At 34.6% G+C, this 20,941-nt stretch overlaps 1 protein-coding gene across 1 annotated transcript in view; it reads left to right on the forward strand.

The window, feature by feature from the left end:
- The window catches only part of FSIP2 (fibrous sheath interacting protein 2), a 91,871-nt gene that overhangs the window by 21,564 nt on the left and 49,366 nt on the right, over positions 1–20,941 (forward strand). Inside the window, 6 exon segments of the mRNA XM_047722674.1 lie at positions 4,088–4,200; positions 4,997–5,039; positions 6,227–6,333; positions 9,241–9,304; positions 15,476–15,533; positions 19,363–19,399. Coding sequence (XP_047578630.1) covers positions 4,088–4,200; positions 4,997–5,039; positions 6,227–6,333; positions 9,241–9,304; positions 15,476–15,533; positions 19,363–19,399 — 422 coding nt within the window.

The raw sequence follows: 20,941 nt of genomic DNA on the forward strand, positions 1-20,941 counted from the left end.
GCAACCACCAATGTGTTCTCTGTATCTGTGAGTTTGGTTTCATTTATCTGTTTTATTTTTTAGATTCCACATATAAGTGAAATCATATGGTATTTGCCTTTATCTGATTTGTCTCACTTAGTATAATACCTTTTTAAAATATAAAATGGTGTCATTCACAAATAGTGACAGTTTTACGTCTTCCTTTCCAATTTGGATTCCTGTTGTTTCTCTTTTTTTGCCTAATTGGCATCCCAGTAAAACTACCATAGATCCTTTAATCTATCTTTTTAAATGTTTGTTTTTTCTTTTTACTGCTCTGTCTGGGTGAGTTCCACTGCCCTGTATTCCAGATCACTAGCCCTTCCTTCTGTTTCTTCCAGTCTGCTGTTGAATCCCTAGAGTGCCCTTTTCATTTCAGATATGGTATTCTTCAACTCTGTGACTTATGTTTGATACTTTCTTATATTTTCTCTCTTTGTTGATCTCTCTGTGTTCATCCATTCTTCTCCCAATATCTGTGAGCATCTTGAACCGTGACTATTATCTTGAACTCTTCATCAGGTAAATTACTTACCTGTTTCATTAAAGTTTTCTTTGGGGGCTTTTCTTGTCTTTAATTTGGAACACATACCCATTTCCTCAATTGGATTGATTCTTTGCTTCTATGTATGAGACAAAACATCTATCTCTTCCAGTCTTAAAGGAGTGGTCGAAAGAAGACTGGGGGTGTGTTTCACCTTTTGTCTGTGCAGCATCCTGCCAAGAACTCTCTGATTGCTTCAGTCCTGTGGGACTCCAAAACAGAGAGCCCCTTGGCCACCAGAGACAGGCATTCAAAGGGTGTCCCCTGTAAACTATGTGTACTTGCTGACTTTGGCAGGGCCACAGTGGAGCGTTGGGGCAGGCAAGTCCACCCACTGGCTTTCATGGGGCAGGGCCATAGAAGCAGTGCTAAGAGGGTTAAGAGAGTTAAAAAATATATCATTTGGCATTGCTAGCACTTAGAAATGGAGGAGAGCATAAAAATGGCACCAACCAGCACCTCCTTCCCTGGAGAGAGTTGGAATAGACCTCGCCTGTCCAGCAAATGCTTTAAGAATAGCCAGTGGATCTCCTTCACATATGGTCTAAATGCATTTTCAGCCTGCTGCTTTCATGCTGGATCTCAGGGTAAGTAGTCTGTGCACAAGCCCTTTAGGAACAGAGTTTCAGTTTCTCAGTGTCCTTTGAATCTCCTAGACATAAGCCATGTTGACTTTTAAAGACAAAACTTGGGGGCTCATATTTCCAGTGCAGGTCCCAAGGTTACAGAGCTCAAACTCATCGATGTGTTCCATATTTGTGAAATCCTTCTAACCTGTGGGTTGCTGCACTAGGGGTGGGGTTCTCAGCTTGACCACATCTCTGCCTCTCCTCTCAACCAAATGTGGCCTTTTTATATCTTTTTCAGAAAGAATTGTTCTAGATGTAGCTGGAGATTTAGTGTGTCCAAGGGAGGAGGTGAGGTCAGGGTCTTCTTATGCAGCCATTCACAGGTTCTGTTTCTCTAACAAGACTGATTCATAGATAGTGGTTAGTCTTTCCATCAGGCAGCATATAATATCTCCTTTTCTTTCTCTTTGTAATGTTAGCAGCCATTTATGTTCAAGGCCTAGATCCATGAACTAATTACGGGTTGCAAAGTTGGGATATTTTAATTCTATCATTCCTTCTTCATAGATTAACTGTAATACTTGTATAAAATAAACTTCCTCTTAATTACTACTTTGCTACAATGTGGTGTACAGGATACTTCAGAAAAGCAGATTGATGCTTAATATTTTACCACCATTTATCAGTTTTCAAAATAGTTAATTGTTTCAGTAGCATCCTCCAACAGTGAGCAACCAGTTTTGTTTTATGTCATTATGAATTTATAGATTTAAATAAATTGAAAGTGCTTCAATACAGTTCTCTTACTGTGCTTATTCATGCTGAAAGTTTGATAGCTTTGGTGAGTGGGATCTCCGTTTAAGATAATTCTTGAGTCCTTTGTGACATAACCCTAATGATTTTTGATAGCTTCCTTGCTATCTGGGAAGACAGGATTATTCAACCTTATCGTGTACACATTCAATTGCTTCAGTATCATTGAGTTTTACTGGTGTTTTTGCAAAGATAAAGTGAACATATATAGATGATAGATATACAAACAGACCTGTTTGTGGAAATTCTCCTGTTTTATTTATTTATTTGTTCTTATGTGGATACAGTGTTCTCTTAATTACTGTAACTTTATAATAAGTCTTGAAATTTGGCAATTTGAGTTTTCTAACGTTCATGGTTCTTCTAGGCTGACTTGCTTATTGTAGGGCCTTTATATCTCCATATAAATTTTAGACTGAGCTTTCTAGTTTCTACAACATACTCGCTGGAATTTCTTTGAAATCACTTTTCATTTTCTTTTTTCTCACTGGCTAGCACCTCCATGATAGTGTTGAATAAGATGATTGTGTACAACTTAATCTTGTTCCAAAAACTTAAGGGAAAGTGATCAATATAAATTAGAGTATCATCTTTAGAGATTTGAAGATAACTTTTATCAGAGGAAGGACATATCCTCATATTCTTAGTTCACAAAGAGGTTTGATCATGAATGTGTATTGAACTTTATCATATTTTTCCCTGCATCTTTTGAGATAACCATCTAAATTTTCTTTTTTATGTTTTAATGTTGTGAATCACTTTGGCTTATTTTTAATGAGTAATGGATTAACCTCATTCATTATGCATTAGCTTTATCATATATTGTTAGATTCAATTTATTTTACTTATAATTTTGTATCTTTGCTAATGGGGGGATGTTTACTGAGGTTTTCTTTTCCTGTAATACCTTTCAGTGATTTTGGTATCAAAGTGATCTTGATCTCAAAGTATGAGCTGGGGGGCGCCTGGGTGGCTCAGTGGGTTAAGCCGCTGCCTTCGGCTCAGGTCATGATCCCAGGTCCTGGGTTCGAGCCCCACATCAGGCTTTCTGCTCAGCAGGGAGCCTGCTTCCTCCTCTCTCTCTGCCTGCCTATCTGCCTACTTGTGATTTCTCTCTGTCAAATAAATAAATAAAATCTTAAAAAAAAAAAAAGTATGAGCTGGAAAGAAGTTCATTCCTCTTAAATTTTCTGGAAGAGTTTATGTGGAATTTATGTGATTTCTTCCTTAGATCTTAGATATACTTCAGAAATGAAGTTATTAGAGCCTGGGGCTTTCTTTCTGAACATGTTTTTAACATATTCAATTTCCTTTGTAGATATGTAGTTCTTCATATCAACTATTCATGAATGAGATTAGTTTGTGTTTTTTAAGGAATAAGTCACTTGTATATGTTGTTAAACTTAACTGCCATACATTTTTCATAATATTCTTTTATTATTATTTTTAGTATTCTCTATAATTTTTGTTGTGCTGTCATCTCTAATCTTCCTGATGCTGAAAATTTGTCTTCTCTTTTTCCTGGTCAATCTGGCTTATCACTTTTATTAAAGTTTTCAAAGAATCAGCTATTAGGTTCATTATTTTCTCTCTTTTTTCTGTTTCTTTGATTTTCATTTTGATCTTTACTATTTTTCTTTCTTCTGCTTATAAATGTGGGCAAGAATGTGAAAGAATTGAAATTCTGATGCACTGCTGAATGATAGGTAAAAGGTATAGCCATTTTGGAAAACAGTGTGGTGTTTCTTAAAAGTTAAACCTATACCTACCCTATGACCCAGTCATTCCACTACTAAGTATTTACAAAGAGAAATGAAGACTCGTGTCCACATAGTTGACTTTGTACATGAAAGCTCATAAAGGTTTATTTGTGAAAGGCCAAAATGGAAACAACCCCAATAGTAGGTAAGTGGATAAAAAACTGTGATTTATCCATATAATAAAACACTTCTCAAGAGAAAAAAAAATTTAATGGTATTGTAAAAGTTATTTTGATTGCAGTGATAGCCTCAGAGTTGTAGACATATTTTAAAATTAAAAAAAATTTCAATTTAAATAAGTGTGGTTTGTTGTATTTCAATTACACTTCAATAGTTTGTTTAAAAAAAAAAAAACTATGGTGTCTCTCATTTACTTTCAGGACCTGCAGCAAATGTTATTTATCAATCTTTAAGTAGTTCAAAGACTGTTGTCAAAAAACCAGCAACTTCAGCTGGCCAGTTAGAAGTGCAAGTTAATGGTACAGAACAAAAGGTATAATATTGTCTCAATCTTTTGAATGGTGATTATTTATCTAGTTAATTTTTCACTTCTATGACCTATCTCCTTCACTAGCATGATACTGATTGGCTAAGGATATTATGATCTATTCATGAGGCCAAATCTCTCCTTCAGAGTATTGAATCACTGTGTAATTTAGCAGAAACTAATTCAAACATTTAGCAATTGCAATAAATAATAGCCAAAATTTATTGAACATCTATTGTTGACCAAGCCTTGTGCTCAACCAGAAGGAAGGGAAAATGAGGAAATTGGGACACATACGATAAAAAGATGAATAAAACATAATCACTCCCCTTGAGGACCCATTGCCTGATGGTACAGACAGACACAGGAAAAATATCACAATGAAATGATGTTCTCAAAATCAAAATAAAATTTTAGCCAAAATTTTGAGAAATATGTTTGCTAAGCTATAGGCTGGATTGGAATGGGTTATATTTATTTCCCTTAGACAGATTGATGACTCTAAACTTTTTAGAACCAACCACTGAATGGATTACTATGCCTTTAAGGAAAGTATAGAATACTAGAAAAGGAACAATTGTACATTGCTACATAATGAACTCAATTTTAAACTAATTAAATTTGAGATTCCCTATAGAAGATAATATAGAAGCTTGTTAATATATATTTTCCCTGAGACAATTTTCATGTGAAAGTTAGGGGATTAATGGGGGAAAATTTTTATAAATTTGGTTGATTGACAGAGGCAAAATTTCTTTTAGAAGTACAGTTGCTAATGAATGTTTTTCTCTATACCATATAGAAAGATGGAGTAACCAGAAAATCAAGTACTTTTGATGATAGAGGTAAAATGAAAAATAATCATACTTGTTATTTTGTTAAGTTCATAATCATGGTTTTATCATATAGTTTTTCAATTGTTCTACCTGATTATAAAAACCATGGTTATTTTGGAAAGTAAGGCATGGTATAAAATTATTTATGAATATAGATATTATAATTGGCTCATATATTTCAGGGATTATTTGATGAGTATAGCTTTTGTATTTTGTGAACTGTGGAAAAGTTAGGGTCCCTGCTGTGGCTGTTTATCATGCTACAGCACATTACTGATATACTTGATTCAGTAAGGTACAGCACAGAGAACTATCTCCAGGAAGGTCCCTGTACTCCACTGCCATCAATTCTCCATAGATAATACATCTTATTTCCCATCTCCCCTTCAGTGGACTACACATTAGCTAAATTTTTCTGTGCCTTGTTAGATTTCTGGAAGTCACTAAATATACTTCCATACATATCTCACATATATATACAGAAAATATTAGACACCTCCATCCAGTGGCCAATGATTGCCTCAAATTCAAGAGAATATCAAAGTCATCATCTTCCTGATCTTTCTTCTGTTTTCACCCAGGCACAAGATTTGAGTTATCTTTGACTCCCTTTTTTTGTATTTGCATCCCAAAGTTGCCACTTTCTGTCTAATCTATCTCCTTTTCTTTTGTCCTTTTCTATTTTTTTATTCCCAGTTTCTACCCTTGTTTCCTTCATTCTTGACTATTTCAGTAACCTTCCTCCATTCTCCTCCTCCTCCTTTAATCCACTATAAATTTTACTGTGAAAGCAGTCTTCCCTAAAACACATCTTTGGTTATTCCCCTATCCAAGTAGTGACTGGTCTTCCATTGCAGACTGAATGAAATGGAAACAATTAATTCTGGCAGTGGTCTGTGTTTAATTATAGGCATTAAGCTGGCATAATGCTATATAAATTAGGATTAGAGGTTAAGGATTTCAGACTTGTCTCTAAAGGCAATGGTGAACCACTGGAAATTTGCAGCCAGTGAACACTTAAAAAGGTCATGTTATCCTTGGAGATACTTCCTTAACTCAAATATATCCCTAATTGTGGTAATTTAGTGATTGTGGTGGCTCAGCAGAGACCGCTGGATCAAATATATTCATTAACATTCACCCTTGCTCCAGAAATATGATCTTCTCATATGTAAAATTATCTCTTCTTTCTCTAGGAGCTGTATTCACCTCAGCTCAAAATTCAGTTATTTCACCTCAAACTTCACCCACAAGAAATTATCCAAGAACTTCACAGTCTTACTTGGATCCTCCAAAAGATGAGGTATATAATATTTCTCTTGCTCTAAATGCAAGTAGAATAAATGAATAAAAATTGTATAAAAATGAATAAAGTTGGTATAAAAATTTTCAATCATGAAGGGACCATACCAAACTGCTTCACTTCCTGATATTAGTCATATTATAATAAAATTTTAATAGGCCTCAGATAATTTTTCTAAATATAATTCACAGTACATACCTGAGCCTTCAGAGGAAGTATTAACTTGGCCTTTGATTGGGCTTTGACTAATACTGAAGGACTGGTCAGAGAAAATCATGCTATCAGTCCTCTTGGCTCTTGACCAGCCATCAGATTCCTGCTATTAGAAAGTTAACCCCAAAGATTCAGGGTATGTCTTCTGATATAAATTAGATTTTTTTTCCTCTGTGAGTTGCCTACTTATTATAGGAGTCAAAACCACATCATCCATTCCATTAGTAGCAAAGTGTTAACTGTTTAACCTTGCTAAAGAAGTTAACATGATTTGAAAATGGCAATTTATTAAGTTCTTTCCAAATGAATTCTACTTGACTTGGGTAGGAAGTGGCATCATTTTCTGTTTCTTCTAATGCATAATAATTGACAGACTACATTACATATAACTTCTAAGATATATGTTTACCATAAAATGCTTCTCTATAGTACAGTTTTATTATACATATTTTATAGCTCAGTGTTTTGCTATGTCATTATCCATTTTAAGTATGCTAAGAGTCAAAAAAAATTCTTAATAACTTCAATATTTAAAATCCTCAATCTACCCAATAGATTGCAAAAGCTCTGTCCTTTACTAAAAAAACAAATAAACAAACAAAAACTCCTGTAAAAATAGTATTTAAATTTTATTGCTGATACTTTTTTTTAATCTTCATATTTTATTTGTTTTTGCCAACTGAGAGAGGTTTATTCACATCTTCCCCAAATTTTATTGTAACCAATTTTCCATTCATGTTCCTTTCTTCTTCTTCTTTTTTTTAATTAACTTATGTTAGTCACCATACAGCACATCATTAGTTTTTGATGTGCTGCTCCATGATCCATTGTTTGTGTATAACACCCAGTGCTCCATACAATATGTGCCCTCCTTAATACGCATCTCCAGGCTCACCCATTCCCCACTCTTTCCTGTGTAAAACCCTCAGTTCGATTGCAGAGTCCACAGTCCTTCATGGTTCATCTCCCCCTCTCATTTCCCCCTTTATTCATCCCTTCCTTTTCCTAATGTCCTCCATGCTATTCCTTATCTTCAACAAATAATTAAAACCATATGATAATTGTCATTCTCTGTTTGACTTATTTCACTCAGCATAATCTCCTTCAGTTCCATCCATGTTGATGCAAATGTTGGGTATTCATCCTTTCGGATGGCTGACTAATATCCCATTATGTATATGGACCACATCCTCCATATCCATTTGTCTGTTGAAGGGCATCTTGTCTCCTTCCACAATCCGGCTACTGTGGATATTCTTTTTTTTTTTTTTTAATTTTTTAATTTATTTTCAGTGTAACAGTATTCATTGTTTTTGCACCACATCCAGTGCTCCATGCAATCCGTGCCCTCTCCAATACCCACCACCTGGTTCCTCCAACCTCCCCCCGCCCCCCTTTCAAAATCCTCAGATTGTTTTTCAGAGTCCATAGTCTCTCATGGTTCACCTCCCCTTTTTTTTTTTTTTGTTCGATGTGTTTATTATTAAATTTTCCACCTATCTTGATCTCAAAAGAGTACCAAATGTCCAGAAGTTCCAAATTTATTATGAGAAACAGCATGGCCATTTTATTATATGAAGTATTACACTCTGCTTCCAACATGTACACAGCCTACCACTGTCAGAAAATGTGTTTCTAGCAACCTATGTTCAGCTCTCAGACCTGGGGTGCAAAAAAGAAGCCTATTTATTTCACTGGATTTACCTCCCTGAACATGTTGAGTTCTTGAACAAGTCTAGAGAATGACATTCCTCTATATTCACAGAGCCTGTTCTGTGCTCCAGCTCTACTTAAACTTTTATCCTATTGTAGCTTTGTTTAAAAACACACCTAATTTTTGTTCCACTGAGTTGATTAGCTTACTCTCTAATCAGCGCATTCCACAGATAGTTTATTTTAGGATGCCAGCGAATACTACTGTGTAGGAAAGAGTTAACACAGCAGGCTTGAGACTGCTGTCTTTAGAAGGGCCTGCTTTCAAGGTTGCCCTTTGTCTAGTGTTGGGGAGGTTAGCTTTTCTAACGGTCCCTAAGTGATAACAGAACTTTCCCTACCTGAATGGATGGTGCATTCTATTGCAAATAATGTGATTTTTGCTGACCATCTGATTTCTTTTTAGGAGGTTAGAATTTTGATATACATTAAGGCGGAGGGTGTCCTTATGACCAGGCTTCAATAAAGACTCAATAAAGACTGAGTGCTAACTTCCTAATTGATTTCTTTGGGCAGAAACACTGTACATGTTACTGCATTTTTTTTTTAATTGTTGGAGAAAAGTGTGTCCTCTTAAATGTGTTCTCTCACAGGAGGAGAGAGCATAAGAAAAACTATGCATGGATTTTTCCAGACTCAGCCTGTGTCTTTTACTCTTCCTTATCCTATAGTGTACACTTTTACTGTAATAAATCTTAGATGCAAGTACAACTATATTCTGAGTTCCATGAGCCTTAGCAAATCACCAAATGTGTAGGCGGTCTTGTGGACCTCCCATGATACAACTGTGAACTTTTAACTTCTGTAAATAGATTTAATATAAATATCACAAAATGTGTGCATTTCTTAAAAATTGACATTTAAGAAAAGTTCTCAAAATCTTAAATTTCCATATTTTAATTATGTAAGTAATAGTTGATGTTCAAATACTGGGGGAAAAACTCCCTTGAGGATGTTTATTTTGTTGTTTGGATTATGTAGAAGGAGATAAATGCTGATTGGAATGAAAGAACAAACAAGAGATCAAGCTACTTCTGTGAATCAGGTAAACATCAGTAACAGCTATTAATAAGTTATGCAATCTCTTAATTGACTTTTTCAACTAATATTTATTGAGCTCCTGCTTTATGCCTAGTATGGTGCTGAATATTCCTTGAATGTTTGGTACAAATCACTGGCAAAATATTTAACCTGGTCCTGGCTCTCTTAGTGAGAAAAAATTTAAAGCTACAGATTCAATTAGATTTGAAACTATGTATTTTGTTTCTTTTTAAGTTTGTTTTCACCACTACACTTTTCTTATAAATTTATTCATCTAAATTTTCAAATTTCTTGGCATAAACTTATCATATATCCTATCCACATGGATCAGATTATCAGAAGGCAGTATAGCATAATAGGGAGGAACATATATTCGGGCAAGACTACTTAAATTGAATCCACACTCCAACACTAAAAATTTATGTCTGGCCAAGTTATTTGATTTCTCTGTTCTTCGGTTTTTCCAAATATAAAATGAGAATGTTACCTAACCCAAGTTCATTGCCCATCTCTGGAAAGGCCAATCGAGAGATGAATTTTGATTGGAAAGGAATCTTTGAGCTTTATTCAGGAGGCCAGAAATCTGCAGAGAAGCAGACTCTTGTCAGAGGTTTCTGCTTGACCATAAGATTTTTAAAGGGGTTTAATCAGTTAAGGGAGTGCAGTAGTCTGTGACATTTTTTGATTACCTGCAGACTCAGTAATGCCAGCTACAGTTATTTCAGAGCTCAGAAGCTGTGCAAGAAGTTCTATTTCTTGGGTGTCCAGGGTGGATGTTGTGTAAGAAGGTCTGGTTTCCTGGTACCCAGGGGCTGTGCAAGACTACTCTGTTCCTTCTGCAAAGAAGGGCAAGGTCTACAGATGCACAAGGGAAGTCAGTAAAGTCACTGTGTGACCTTAAAAAAGAAAAATATTTTGCTGAAAGATTTTTGGGCTAATCAGAGTCCAGGTGGCTTCAAACAGGTTTCTGGCCCCTATGGCCTGGGAATGCTCTGGTCCTTCATTCCCAAGGCTAGTGGTCTGCATATCTCAAAGAAAGTAAATTAGTAATTAGTTCTGTTACAGATCAAGGACCTTAGGCAAAGAGTGGGTTGATTTGAAGCAAGTTAACCTTCAAGACTGGCTGGAGTTCTGTTATATGAACAGTAATAATAATACATCATTCATATGATTCCTATAGCAATTCAATACATTAGTATTTGTAAAAGTGCTTAGAATAGTGTGTGGTGATATGTAAGAGATTTTGAAATGTACTGTAAAATTTAATGTGCAGTATTTTCATTTTTTTCTAGATCATATCTAAATTCCAATTTTTTTGTTACTTTGTATTTATAAATGAGTTTTGTAATTTCAAATATATTGGATTTCTAGTTTCCTTTTTGTTATTGATTTCCTATTTAATTGCTTTGTGGACTGACACCATGGCCTTTATGGCACCAGATTTTTGAAATATCTTCAGAATTGCTTTATTGGCTTAGCACACATGATTAATTTTTTACATGTTCTGTGTGTTTGAAAATTATAAATATTATTAATTTGGTGGTGCCATGTTCTAAATATTTCCATTCAATCAAGCTCTTGAATTGTGTAGTTCATATATCTTATATCTTATATATCAAATATATCATATATATATAAATATATATACTATATACTTATTTTTATTTAATCTGTTCTAAAAATCATTGGGAATGATTAGTTTATCAATTCCTCCATGTAGTTCTGTCCATTTTTTATTTTTATTTCTTGATTTCTTAATTTTTATTTCTTGATCTAGGTTAGCAGGCACATCCAGGACTATCCTGGTGAATTGAGGGCTTTTTCATTTTTTATTTAAATTTCAGTTAGTTACCATACTGTGTAATATTAGTTTTAGGTGTAAAATTGAGCTTTTTGTTATTATGTATGACCTTTATCATAAGTGATGCTTTTTGTCTCTAATTTAGTAGATCTGATACTAATATAGCTATATCAGCTTTCAGTCTTAGTATCTTTTTATGTAAAAATGTGGCTTTTGTAAACACTCTACATCTGCATCATCTTGTTTTATTTTTATTGAGTCTTGGAATTCGACTTTTATTTGAATTTAAACCATTTACATTTATATTAATTACAACCTTTGGAAGATTTTTACTGCCTTATTGGTGCTTTTGCTTTGTTCTACTTTTTTTATATTTTCCTTTAATTTCTTCTTTCTTGCTTTCTTTCAGTGTTAAGCTTATTTTTTTCTTATGTAAGTCATCATACAGTACATCATTAGTTTTTGATGTAGTATTCCATGATTCATTTTTTTTTAAAGATTTTATTTATTTGACAGATACAGATCACAAGTAGGCAGAGAGGCAGGTAGAGAGAGAGAGAGAGGGGAGGAAGCAGGCTCCCCGCGGAGCAGAAGAGCCTGATGTCGGTCTCGATCCCAGGATTCTGGGATCATGACCTGAGCCAAAGGTAGAGGCTTTAACCCTCAGAGCCACCCAGGCGCCCATTCCATGATTCATTATTTGCATATAACACCCAGTGTTCATTGCAACACCTGCCCTTCTTAATACCCATTACTGGGTATGAAGGGGTATCCCATCCCCCCCCCCTCTGAAACCCTCAAATTGTTTCCCAGAGCCCATAGTCTCTCATGATTCATCTCCCCCTATGAATCTTACCACTTTCAGTTTTCTCTTCCTTCCCCTAATATCCTCCATGCTATTCCTTCTGTTCCACATGAGTGAAACCATATAATAATCTTTCTCTGCTTGATTTATTTCACTTAGTATATTCCCCTCCAGTTCCATCCATGTTGATGCAAATGGTGGGTATTCATCCTTTCTGATGGCTGAGTAATATTCCATTGTATATATGAACCACATCTTCTTTATCCATTCATCTGTCAAAGGGCATCTCAGCTCCTTCCACAGTTTGGCTATTGTAGATATTGCTGCTATGAACTTTGGGGTGCATGTGCCCCTTCTTTTCACCATATCTGTATCTTTGGAGTAAATATCCAATAGTCCAATTGCTGGGTTATAGGGTAGCTCTATTTTTAACTTCTTGAGGAACCTCTATTCTGTTTTCCAAAGTGGCAGTACCAACATGCATTCTCACCAACAGTGTAAGAGGGTTCCCTTTTCTCCACATCCTCACCAACGTTTGTTGTTTCCTTCCTTGTTAATTTTTGCCATTCTAACTCATATAAGGTGGTATCTCAATGTGGCTTTGATTTGAATTTCCCTGATGGCTCATAATGGTGAACATTTTTTCTGTGTCTGTTAGCCATTTGTATGTCTTCAATGGAGAAGTGTCTGTTCATGTCTTCTGCCCATTTTTTTACTTGAGTATTTGTTTTGGGGGTGTTGAGTTTGAGAAGTTCTTTATAGATCTTAGATACCAGCCCTTCATCTATAATGTCAATTGCAAATATCTTCTCCCATTCCATGGGTTGCCTCTTGATTTTGTAGACTGTTTCCTTTGCTGTGCAGAAGATTTTTATTTTGATGAAGTCCCAAAAGTTCATTTTTGCTCTTGTTTCCCTTGCCTTTGGAGATGTGTCATGAAAGAAGTTGCTGCAGCTGGTGTCAAAAAGATTGCTGTCTATGTTCTCCTCTATGATTTTGATGGATTCCTGTCTCACACTGAGGTCTCTCATCCATTTTGAGTTTATCTTTGTGTATCATGTAAGAGAATGGTCAAGTTTCATTCTTCTGTATATAGTTGTCCAATTCTCCCAGCACTATTTATTGAAGAGACTGTTTTTTTCCATTGGATATTTTTTCCTGATTTGTTGAAGATTAATTGACCATATAGTTGAAGGTCCATTTTTGGACTTTCTTTATTATTTTTTATTATCTTCTTTCTTCTTAAACTTCAGTTATGTATATTTAGATCTTTTTTCTTCTATATCCTTTAACAACTATCATATTTTCCATTTCTCCATGCTGCATTCTGGTTAATTTATTCAAATTTGTCCTTCAAATCTCCAATTCTTTCTTTAGCTTATCTAATTTACTATTTTATCAATTCAATGTATTTTGAAATTTCTCTGATTAAACATTATTTATATGCATACACACATACACGTAATTCCTGAACAATTATTTTTCAAATTTAACTGGACTTTTTTGAAAAGTTCTGTTCTAGTCCCGTGTTTTCCAATCCCTTCTTTAAATATTTAAACATATAAGACATACTTTTTGAATATTCTATATCTGGTAATTCAAATACCTGAAATCACTGATGTCTAATTCTAATGTTTTTTCCCCCCCCTGTTAACAGTCATGGGAATTTGTTTCTTCATATTTGTCTATGTGTGTGTGTGTGTAGGGGGCATTATTGTTATATGTGAGTTCATTTTTGACAAAAATGTATCATTGAGAATTCTATATTTCGATAGTATGTGTTGTTCTATAGAAAACCAAATTCAATCCATTAAATATGTAGAGCTCCTTGAATACCAATTAAACTTCTATAAAGCTGTTTAAAAATTTTCCATATGCTTCTGTTAGGCATCCAAGAGGTATAAATACAGGTTCATTTTAAAATAATTTCTCACTTGGAGTTTTATGGCCATGCAGTAGATTTGAACCTCAAAGTCATATAGGAATTCATAATCACAGATTATCTCTTAAGAGATATTTTAATTTTTTCCCTCTTTTTCCTTTATCCACAGCTGAAGCCAAGACATAGTTTATTTGTGCTGCTACCTCTGTGACATGAGTTCTGTTTGTTTTTTTTTTTCTTTTTTGTTAAGACAACTCTTCAACCAATGTATAGCTCTTTGGCACCCAGTATATTTTTAGAGCCTCTTACTCAGTTTTGATTCCCCATTTTGTTTGTAGGTATTGCCAATGCTCATAGAGCAAGCATCAGCTGCAAAAGTTGCTTACCACTCTAGATTTGTGTTATTCCAAATTTTTTACTCTGAAAGATTTCTCTTAATATGTTTAAAAGCTTAGCTGCTTTTAAGAGGGTGGTTTTAATGATTAATATAGAATTCTAGGCAAATATTTTAGATATTTACTCTAGCATATTAATGGAAACAGAAAACCTTTTTATTTATTACTTTGCTTTTAAAATAGTATTGTCTTCACACTTAATTTCTCAGATCTGTGCACTCTTAATTCTAGATACTTCTACCAAACTGTACACAAAAACGTATCTAAAAAAACAAAAACAAAAACAAACAAACAAAAAAAACTCAAAAAAGTTTCACAGGGTTTAAGTAAGAGTTTTTATAGACATTGTTAGTACCTATTGGTTACTCATTTGCTGGAAGATACAAGAGTTACCATCTAAACTTAACTTTGAACTAGTTCTAATTACTAAAACTACTTTCTGAATTTAGGGCAATCTTTTTGTCTAAAACTTTTATTCATTTTTGTTTTTGCATAATTGACATACACCAATTCAGTATGCCTGTAGAGATGTACTGCAGAAAGACTTCCTATATCACTTCAATCCCAAGTATTTCCCAAAACTCAGCAATAGAATCTTGCTGGATTATATATAAAGTTAGATAATATCCAAGTAGGAGGAGATTAATGGCAGCAAATCAATCAATAAATGTTTAGGAACATATTAATTAAATAATGGATTCTACAAACAAATGTTACTGGATACTTACTATGTGTTAAGTGCTGAGGATATAGTGGTAAATTTATGTCATAGTCAGGAACACAGAAGAGTAAACATTTAATTATGATATAACATAATGAGTTTTATAATAGAAACATGTAGAATGCTTCAGGAGCACTAAAGAAGAATATTTATTTACTCAGGCAAAGCTTTCTAGTGGAATTAACACAAACTGAGTGAAGCCTAAAAGAAGAGAAATTACAAAGAAGGAATAGGATGCTCCAGACTAAGGAAATGGCAAAAACAAAGACCCAGTGGCATGAAAAACATGATATATTTAGCAAATTATGTCATTCTGTGTCTATGGACCATAGAATATATATGAATGGATAGAGACTAGCCAGAGTAGACACTGCTGAGGTGAGAACATCAGATTATATGGTATATTTTATGCCTTCCTAAGGAATTTAGGCTTCATTGTAGAGAATCTCTGGAGGCCTTTAAACAAGATAGCACCAAAGAATAAAGATCTACTAGAGGATATTAATTTCCACTTTACAAGTTGCTGGGGAAGTATATAAACTAATTGTAATTTTATTTTTCTAATAAATAGGACCTCAGGTTCATGCCACAGCCCATGGTACTCTCCCTTCTCATGCTTGCTCAAATACGTAAGTATCTAGGAAAATTAATGTGTAAATATAAAATAATATTTTAATAATTATATGAGTGCTATTCAAAAGCAAATGATTATATGGAATCCTCTAGTAGTTCTACTTGGATTTAGTGAGCCTTCTGTCTTTTGCAAACTCTCAGCACTAAGCTTAAATTGTAAAGCAGACAAAGAGAATGTTTTTCCTCTTCTCTGTTTCCTTATCCCCACTGTGATTCTATCTTCCCCCTTCACTTCAGAGTCTTCATACCATGTCTGAATACATCCAACAATAGTCCCTCCTCTTCAAAAGCTTTTCAGCATTTGGACCTTGTTTCTTTGCTTTTATCTCCTTTGAAACATTTATCATTTATTAGGCCTTTTGAGATTATTGGCTTCCCAAGAATGGTAAAATAGTTTACTGCAATATTGATGACATAATCAATTATTCTTCTCCTAAAGTGTATTTGCAATATAATCCCAAATCCTCTGATGATGGAAATTGCAAGTCTCTGGAGAAGAAATTTGGGAGGCCTCAGGGATTTTCATTCCTCAAACCTCAATGGCCACCTGTTATGGTGGTTAGGTATGGTTTTCTCAACTCTAGGGGAAAAAAAAAAGAAACCTATTATTTTAGACCCAATATCATCACCTTCTTAAAAAGATAATATGCCAAATAATGTTTGGGATATATTTTAGAAACCCTAAATCCCTTTGAAAATGGTAGGCCAAAGTTAAGTGGTGTATGGTGATAAAGGGTATCAAAATATTCAGATCAAACTTCCTTGGAGGAAGTATCTTGATGCTGTCAATTTAACTGACTACTGAGAATTCATAGGATATGTAGCATTGTAATAGATGCAGAAGGAAGAAAACTGACAAGTTCAGTTTAAAGCACAAAGTGGAGGAATGATGATCACGTGTAAATAATGACTATATTTATTTTACTTGTTGAATAAATACATATAATATAAATATTAGTATAAATACTTGCCTCTTCATTAAGCAAGTTAGAAGAGGCTCATAATGAAGTCTTAATTCCTGCCTCTTCATTTTCTCCCACCCAAGATTACAGACGTACAGAATCAATTCATAGTAAATATTTTGGCTACTCTTTCATTAATAATCTTGGCTCAGCTAAGATTATTAACTCTAGGCATGGTCTGGGGCTCTTTCACCAGTCCCTCCCAAACTAACAGGAATAAGATACATTTAGCTTCATGTACCCATCCCAACCTCAGGTCAGAGTACAAATAAAGCACAACTAACAATACTTTCCAGTCTGGCTCTGGCCACCATACACATATCACATTCCTCTTGTTCTGATTTAACTCCAGATTCATTAGACTCTATGAAGAATCATCACATCTGATCTACTGTCCACCTCATATTCCCTCTCTTTAATCTATTATTTAGTTCTATCTTTTTCTAATGTTAATATAAAAGGAATTCAGAAAGGTTTATAAAATGGACATGGAAATTCAGGACCAAAAGAATGAAGACAAAGCAAATACCATAGCAGTAGGGGTAAACAGAGTTGCAATAATTATGTACTGCAATTAGGTAATGAGTAAGTTCATATTATTGGGATGGAAGACATAAAGAGTAACGGATTGAAGAGGCAGTAAGTCTGCAGCTGTGCAGATTGTGGTCAGGAATTTGTAGTTTACTTAATGGGTAGCACTCTGATGGTTTGGAAGGGGAATGTAGTGGTCATATTGGCATGCATGATAGACAATCTGTCAGAATATATAAGGAAAACTGAAGGCAGGAAACCAGGAACCAGTTCTAGAAGTCCATTAGTGACCTGCATGAAGGCTTCATTTTGTATTGGAGAGTAGGCCTAGATCCAAAAGACTTTAAGTGAGAATTTATCAAATATTTATTAAGAAACTTTATGTTTCTTTATGTTCAAAACATAATGCTAAGTGTTAAGCAGATACCACAATGAACAAAGCCATGCCCCTGTGACTGGAAGGTGTTGTTTTTCAAGGATACCGTGGAGCTGGAGAAAGGGGATAGAAATAGAGCAAGTTAAAACACCACAAAGCTCACTGTTTTTACCTAGATCAACTATTTTTCTTGAATAAACATTCTCTGGAATGCTAAAAGTCTTTGGTTAATTTTCAGAGTTCTGAAAACTGAAAAAAAAAAAGAACTATAAAAACATTTACTTTGAAATTGTTAAAAACTTTTTTTTTTTTTGCTGGTTTTCCCATTGCTTTTATGGAGGAGTAAGTTTTCAAAGATCCTTATTCTGTCTTTTTCACTGATGTCATACTTTATCTGGTTATTATAATTGTTCAAAGTGGTCTTCATTAAAGCTTTCTGTTACTTGGTCAATTTTATTCTTAGGTCTTTGCTTTTTGGATCTATATGCATGCCTTTGGGGCAGAGAGCCTGTTGGGAACATTTATCAGTTAATAGGTTGGATTCCATGAGTTCTGTTTGGTACCTACAGTATAATGTGAGGAGAATAGAAAAATGAATCTGGGAGAGTTAGATTGCAGAATGACTAAAAAAAGAAAATTATGCTTAGGTTGACCTGAGAAACTGAATCCTGAAAAAATAAAGAAGGCCAAAGATAGAAAACATGTCACTGATATCAACTTTCATGCTCCAGGTTCCATTCCGCAAAAAGGTTTTAGTCTAAATATGTCTAATTTCTGAGCTAAAACCAGTAAAGATGGGTTTTGGGGGTTGTTTTGTTTTGTTTTCCTCCCAAGATTTAGGATGTAATTCTCAGTCTTGCTGTTTCTCATGATTGAATTTTAGACTTTAGGAAAAACTGAATGTTATAATGTATAGCACAGACCTACAAAAATGAAAAAAGAATGCCAGTTTTCTTTTAAGGAAGCAGGAAAAGAATTGAAATACATGAGAGTATCGTATATCTGATTATAAGAAAAGAGCCCACGTTGAAATTTATGAAAGTATCATATGGTCTTTGATCTGGTTTTATTAACTATTTATTTTTTCTATAATTTTCATTATTTGTTACAATCCAGAATTTTTTTATTTCATTACTGTGTGTTGATAAATAATCCTTTTTTTTTTTTAGATTTTATTTATTTGTCAGAGAGAGAGAGGAGAGCGAGCGAGCACAGGCAGACAGAATGGCAGGCAGAGGCAGAGGGAGAAGCAGGCTCCCCGCCAAGCAAGGAGCCCGATGTGGGACTCGATCCCAGGACGCTGGGATCATGACCTGAGCCAAAGGCAGCTGCTTAACCAACTGAGCCACCCAGGCGTCCCGATAAATAATTCTAATTAGAACACATGACAGAATATTTTCATATGAAGAAAAGGTCTCACTCTAAATTAGTACTGCATATGGCTAGGAACCTATTGTTTGAACCCACAGTTACTGAATAATCATTCACATATTCCCTTCTTGCTGTTTGGTGAAAGAGTAGGTGGGATCATGGGATTTAAAATAGTAGGTAAAGGATTATCAGAAAGCTTGGTCAAATACTTTACTTCATGTTGCCTTTACCAGGCAGAAAGGACTTGCCCACCTTCTAGCTCCAATTCTGTGTCGCCCCTGAGAGAAGCACAGAGCAGGCATGGCAAAGGTGGCTCAGAAGTAGACTTTTCAGATAGATATATTTTTAATGCAGCAGCCACAATTCTATTCTCCTAAGCAATAAAGTATGTGGTTATCAAAGGAGCAGGATAAATTGAGGGGGAGGGACAAAAAAACGTTTATTTCACCTTTTGAATTTCTGTAGAAAACCCTGAGATATAAGGAGAAGGAACAGATGCTTCAATGATTAGAACTTTTGGGGAAAGTTATGTGAATTCTTCACCCTAGGTATTAACTAAATGCTCAACCTTTCTTAATTTTACAGGGAACAGAACCTCCTACAAAACTGCTTGCGAGAGAAAGTATGTATCATAAAATCAATTGATAAAGCAACATATTTAAAAACTGTGAATCAAATAATGAGTAATTACCTATCAATATTGGTTTATCTCTTTGACCTTTTTTTTTCTTTAAAGTTTGCTTTCAATTAATTCTTCAATTTTGCAGTGATCTAAAGTTCTTATCAAAAGATAACACTGGCCCTTCAGGAAGAAGTCTCAGGGCACAGAAGTGTATGGAATGATATTAAAGGACCTAGCCATCATAACAGCATCGAATACCACAAACTCATTTTATCATGGGAAGCCATTGGGTGACAAGCTTTAAAGACTTGGCTGGTGAGCTGGAATGCCTGGGTCTGGCTCTAGCCATTTTAGTGAGAAGTGACCTGGTCATCTAAGTAACTAAAAAGGTGACCTGGTCACCTGGTCACATAAAAAAGTACCTGGTCACCTATGAGCTGAGCCTTGGAAGAGGCAGATAAGATGGTCCAACTTAAAAAGCCCAACTCTGAAACTAGTCAGACCAGTCAGGAAAGACAAAGTTATTAGAGAACAACACATACTCTTATATACTTTTTCACACTGACTCTTACTCAAGTCATAGAATGTGTAGCAAATATAAAAGCTCTGATTCAAGGGAATATTTCTCAGTTTAATATTTAAATGGAAAGCAACTGAAAACTAGATTCTAATTACTAAATTTCATTACATAGAAAACTTTATGAATATCTCTCTTTCATATATCAAAGTTGGAAACTTTCACAACTAGCCTAGGAGTAATAATGTAGATATTTTTTTTAGTATCTCCGATAATAAGAAAAATAATATTGAATGTCTTAGTTTATATGTGCTAGAGTAGATTAGAACAATTGCTTTTTCTGTTAAAATCTGATTTAGGATGCCATTATATAAAACAAGTATTTTACAACATATGCTGCCATCCAAAATGTGTTTTCAAAGCAATAGCCATTGTACGGTAAAGTAAAAATTACATTAGGAGACTCATGAATTACAGCAAGATAGAATTGCTTTTCCTAAGGTGCCTCCAAACACTCTCAAATGTGTCAGGAAAGAGTATGTTACACAGGTGTTAAATTTTCTTTGAATGTTTGCCTGAACTGTGAATATTTCCCTGTTAATCTAAGGTAATACTTTGGTTATGAACAGCCCCATTATAGGAATCATACTGTTTAACCTGGTGTCTATGTACCAGCCTTCCAGTCTTTGCTGCCAATTACTCAAATTTACAGCCTTTGTGTCTTAAGAGTAATAACAATTTAAAAACAGACTACTCATTTATGACAGGCTAAGGGATTTTGCAAGCCTAAAATTCATTTTCAGTAAATAAGAAGTGGTTTATAGAATTCTACAGATGCATTTTTTTTTACTTTAGGTCCATTTTAAGCTGTGACATTACCACTGACTACTAAGAAAATGGTTTTCCAAATCTGGTCCCTGGGCTTCTATTTCTGGCTCAAAAAGGAATTCAATTTCCCTACCCTTGTTCTTCTCCTGGCTCTTTCAGATCCCAGTCTAGGAGGAGCCCTTTGCTTCGATCTTAAC

The sequence above is a fragment of the Lutra lutra genome, chromosome 3 (genome assembly GCF_902655055.1).
Source record: "Lutra lutra chromosome 3, mLutLut1.2, whole genome shotgun sequence".
Taxonomy (NCBI): Eukaryota; Metazoa; Chordata; class Mammalia; order Carnivora; family Mustelidae; genus Lutra; species Lutra lutra.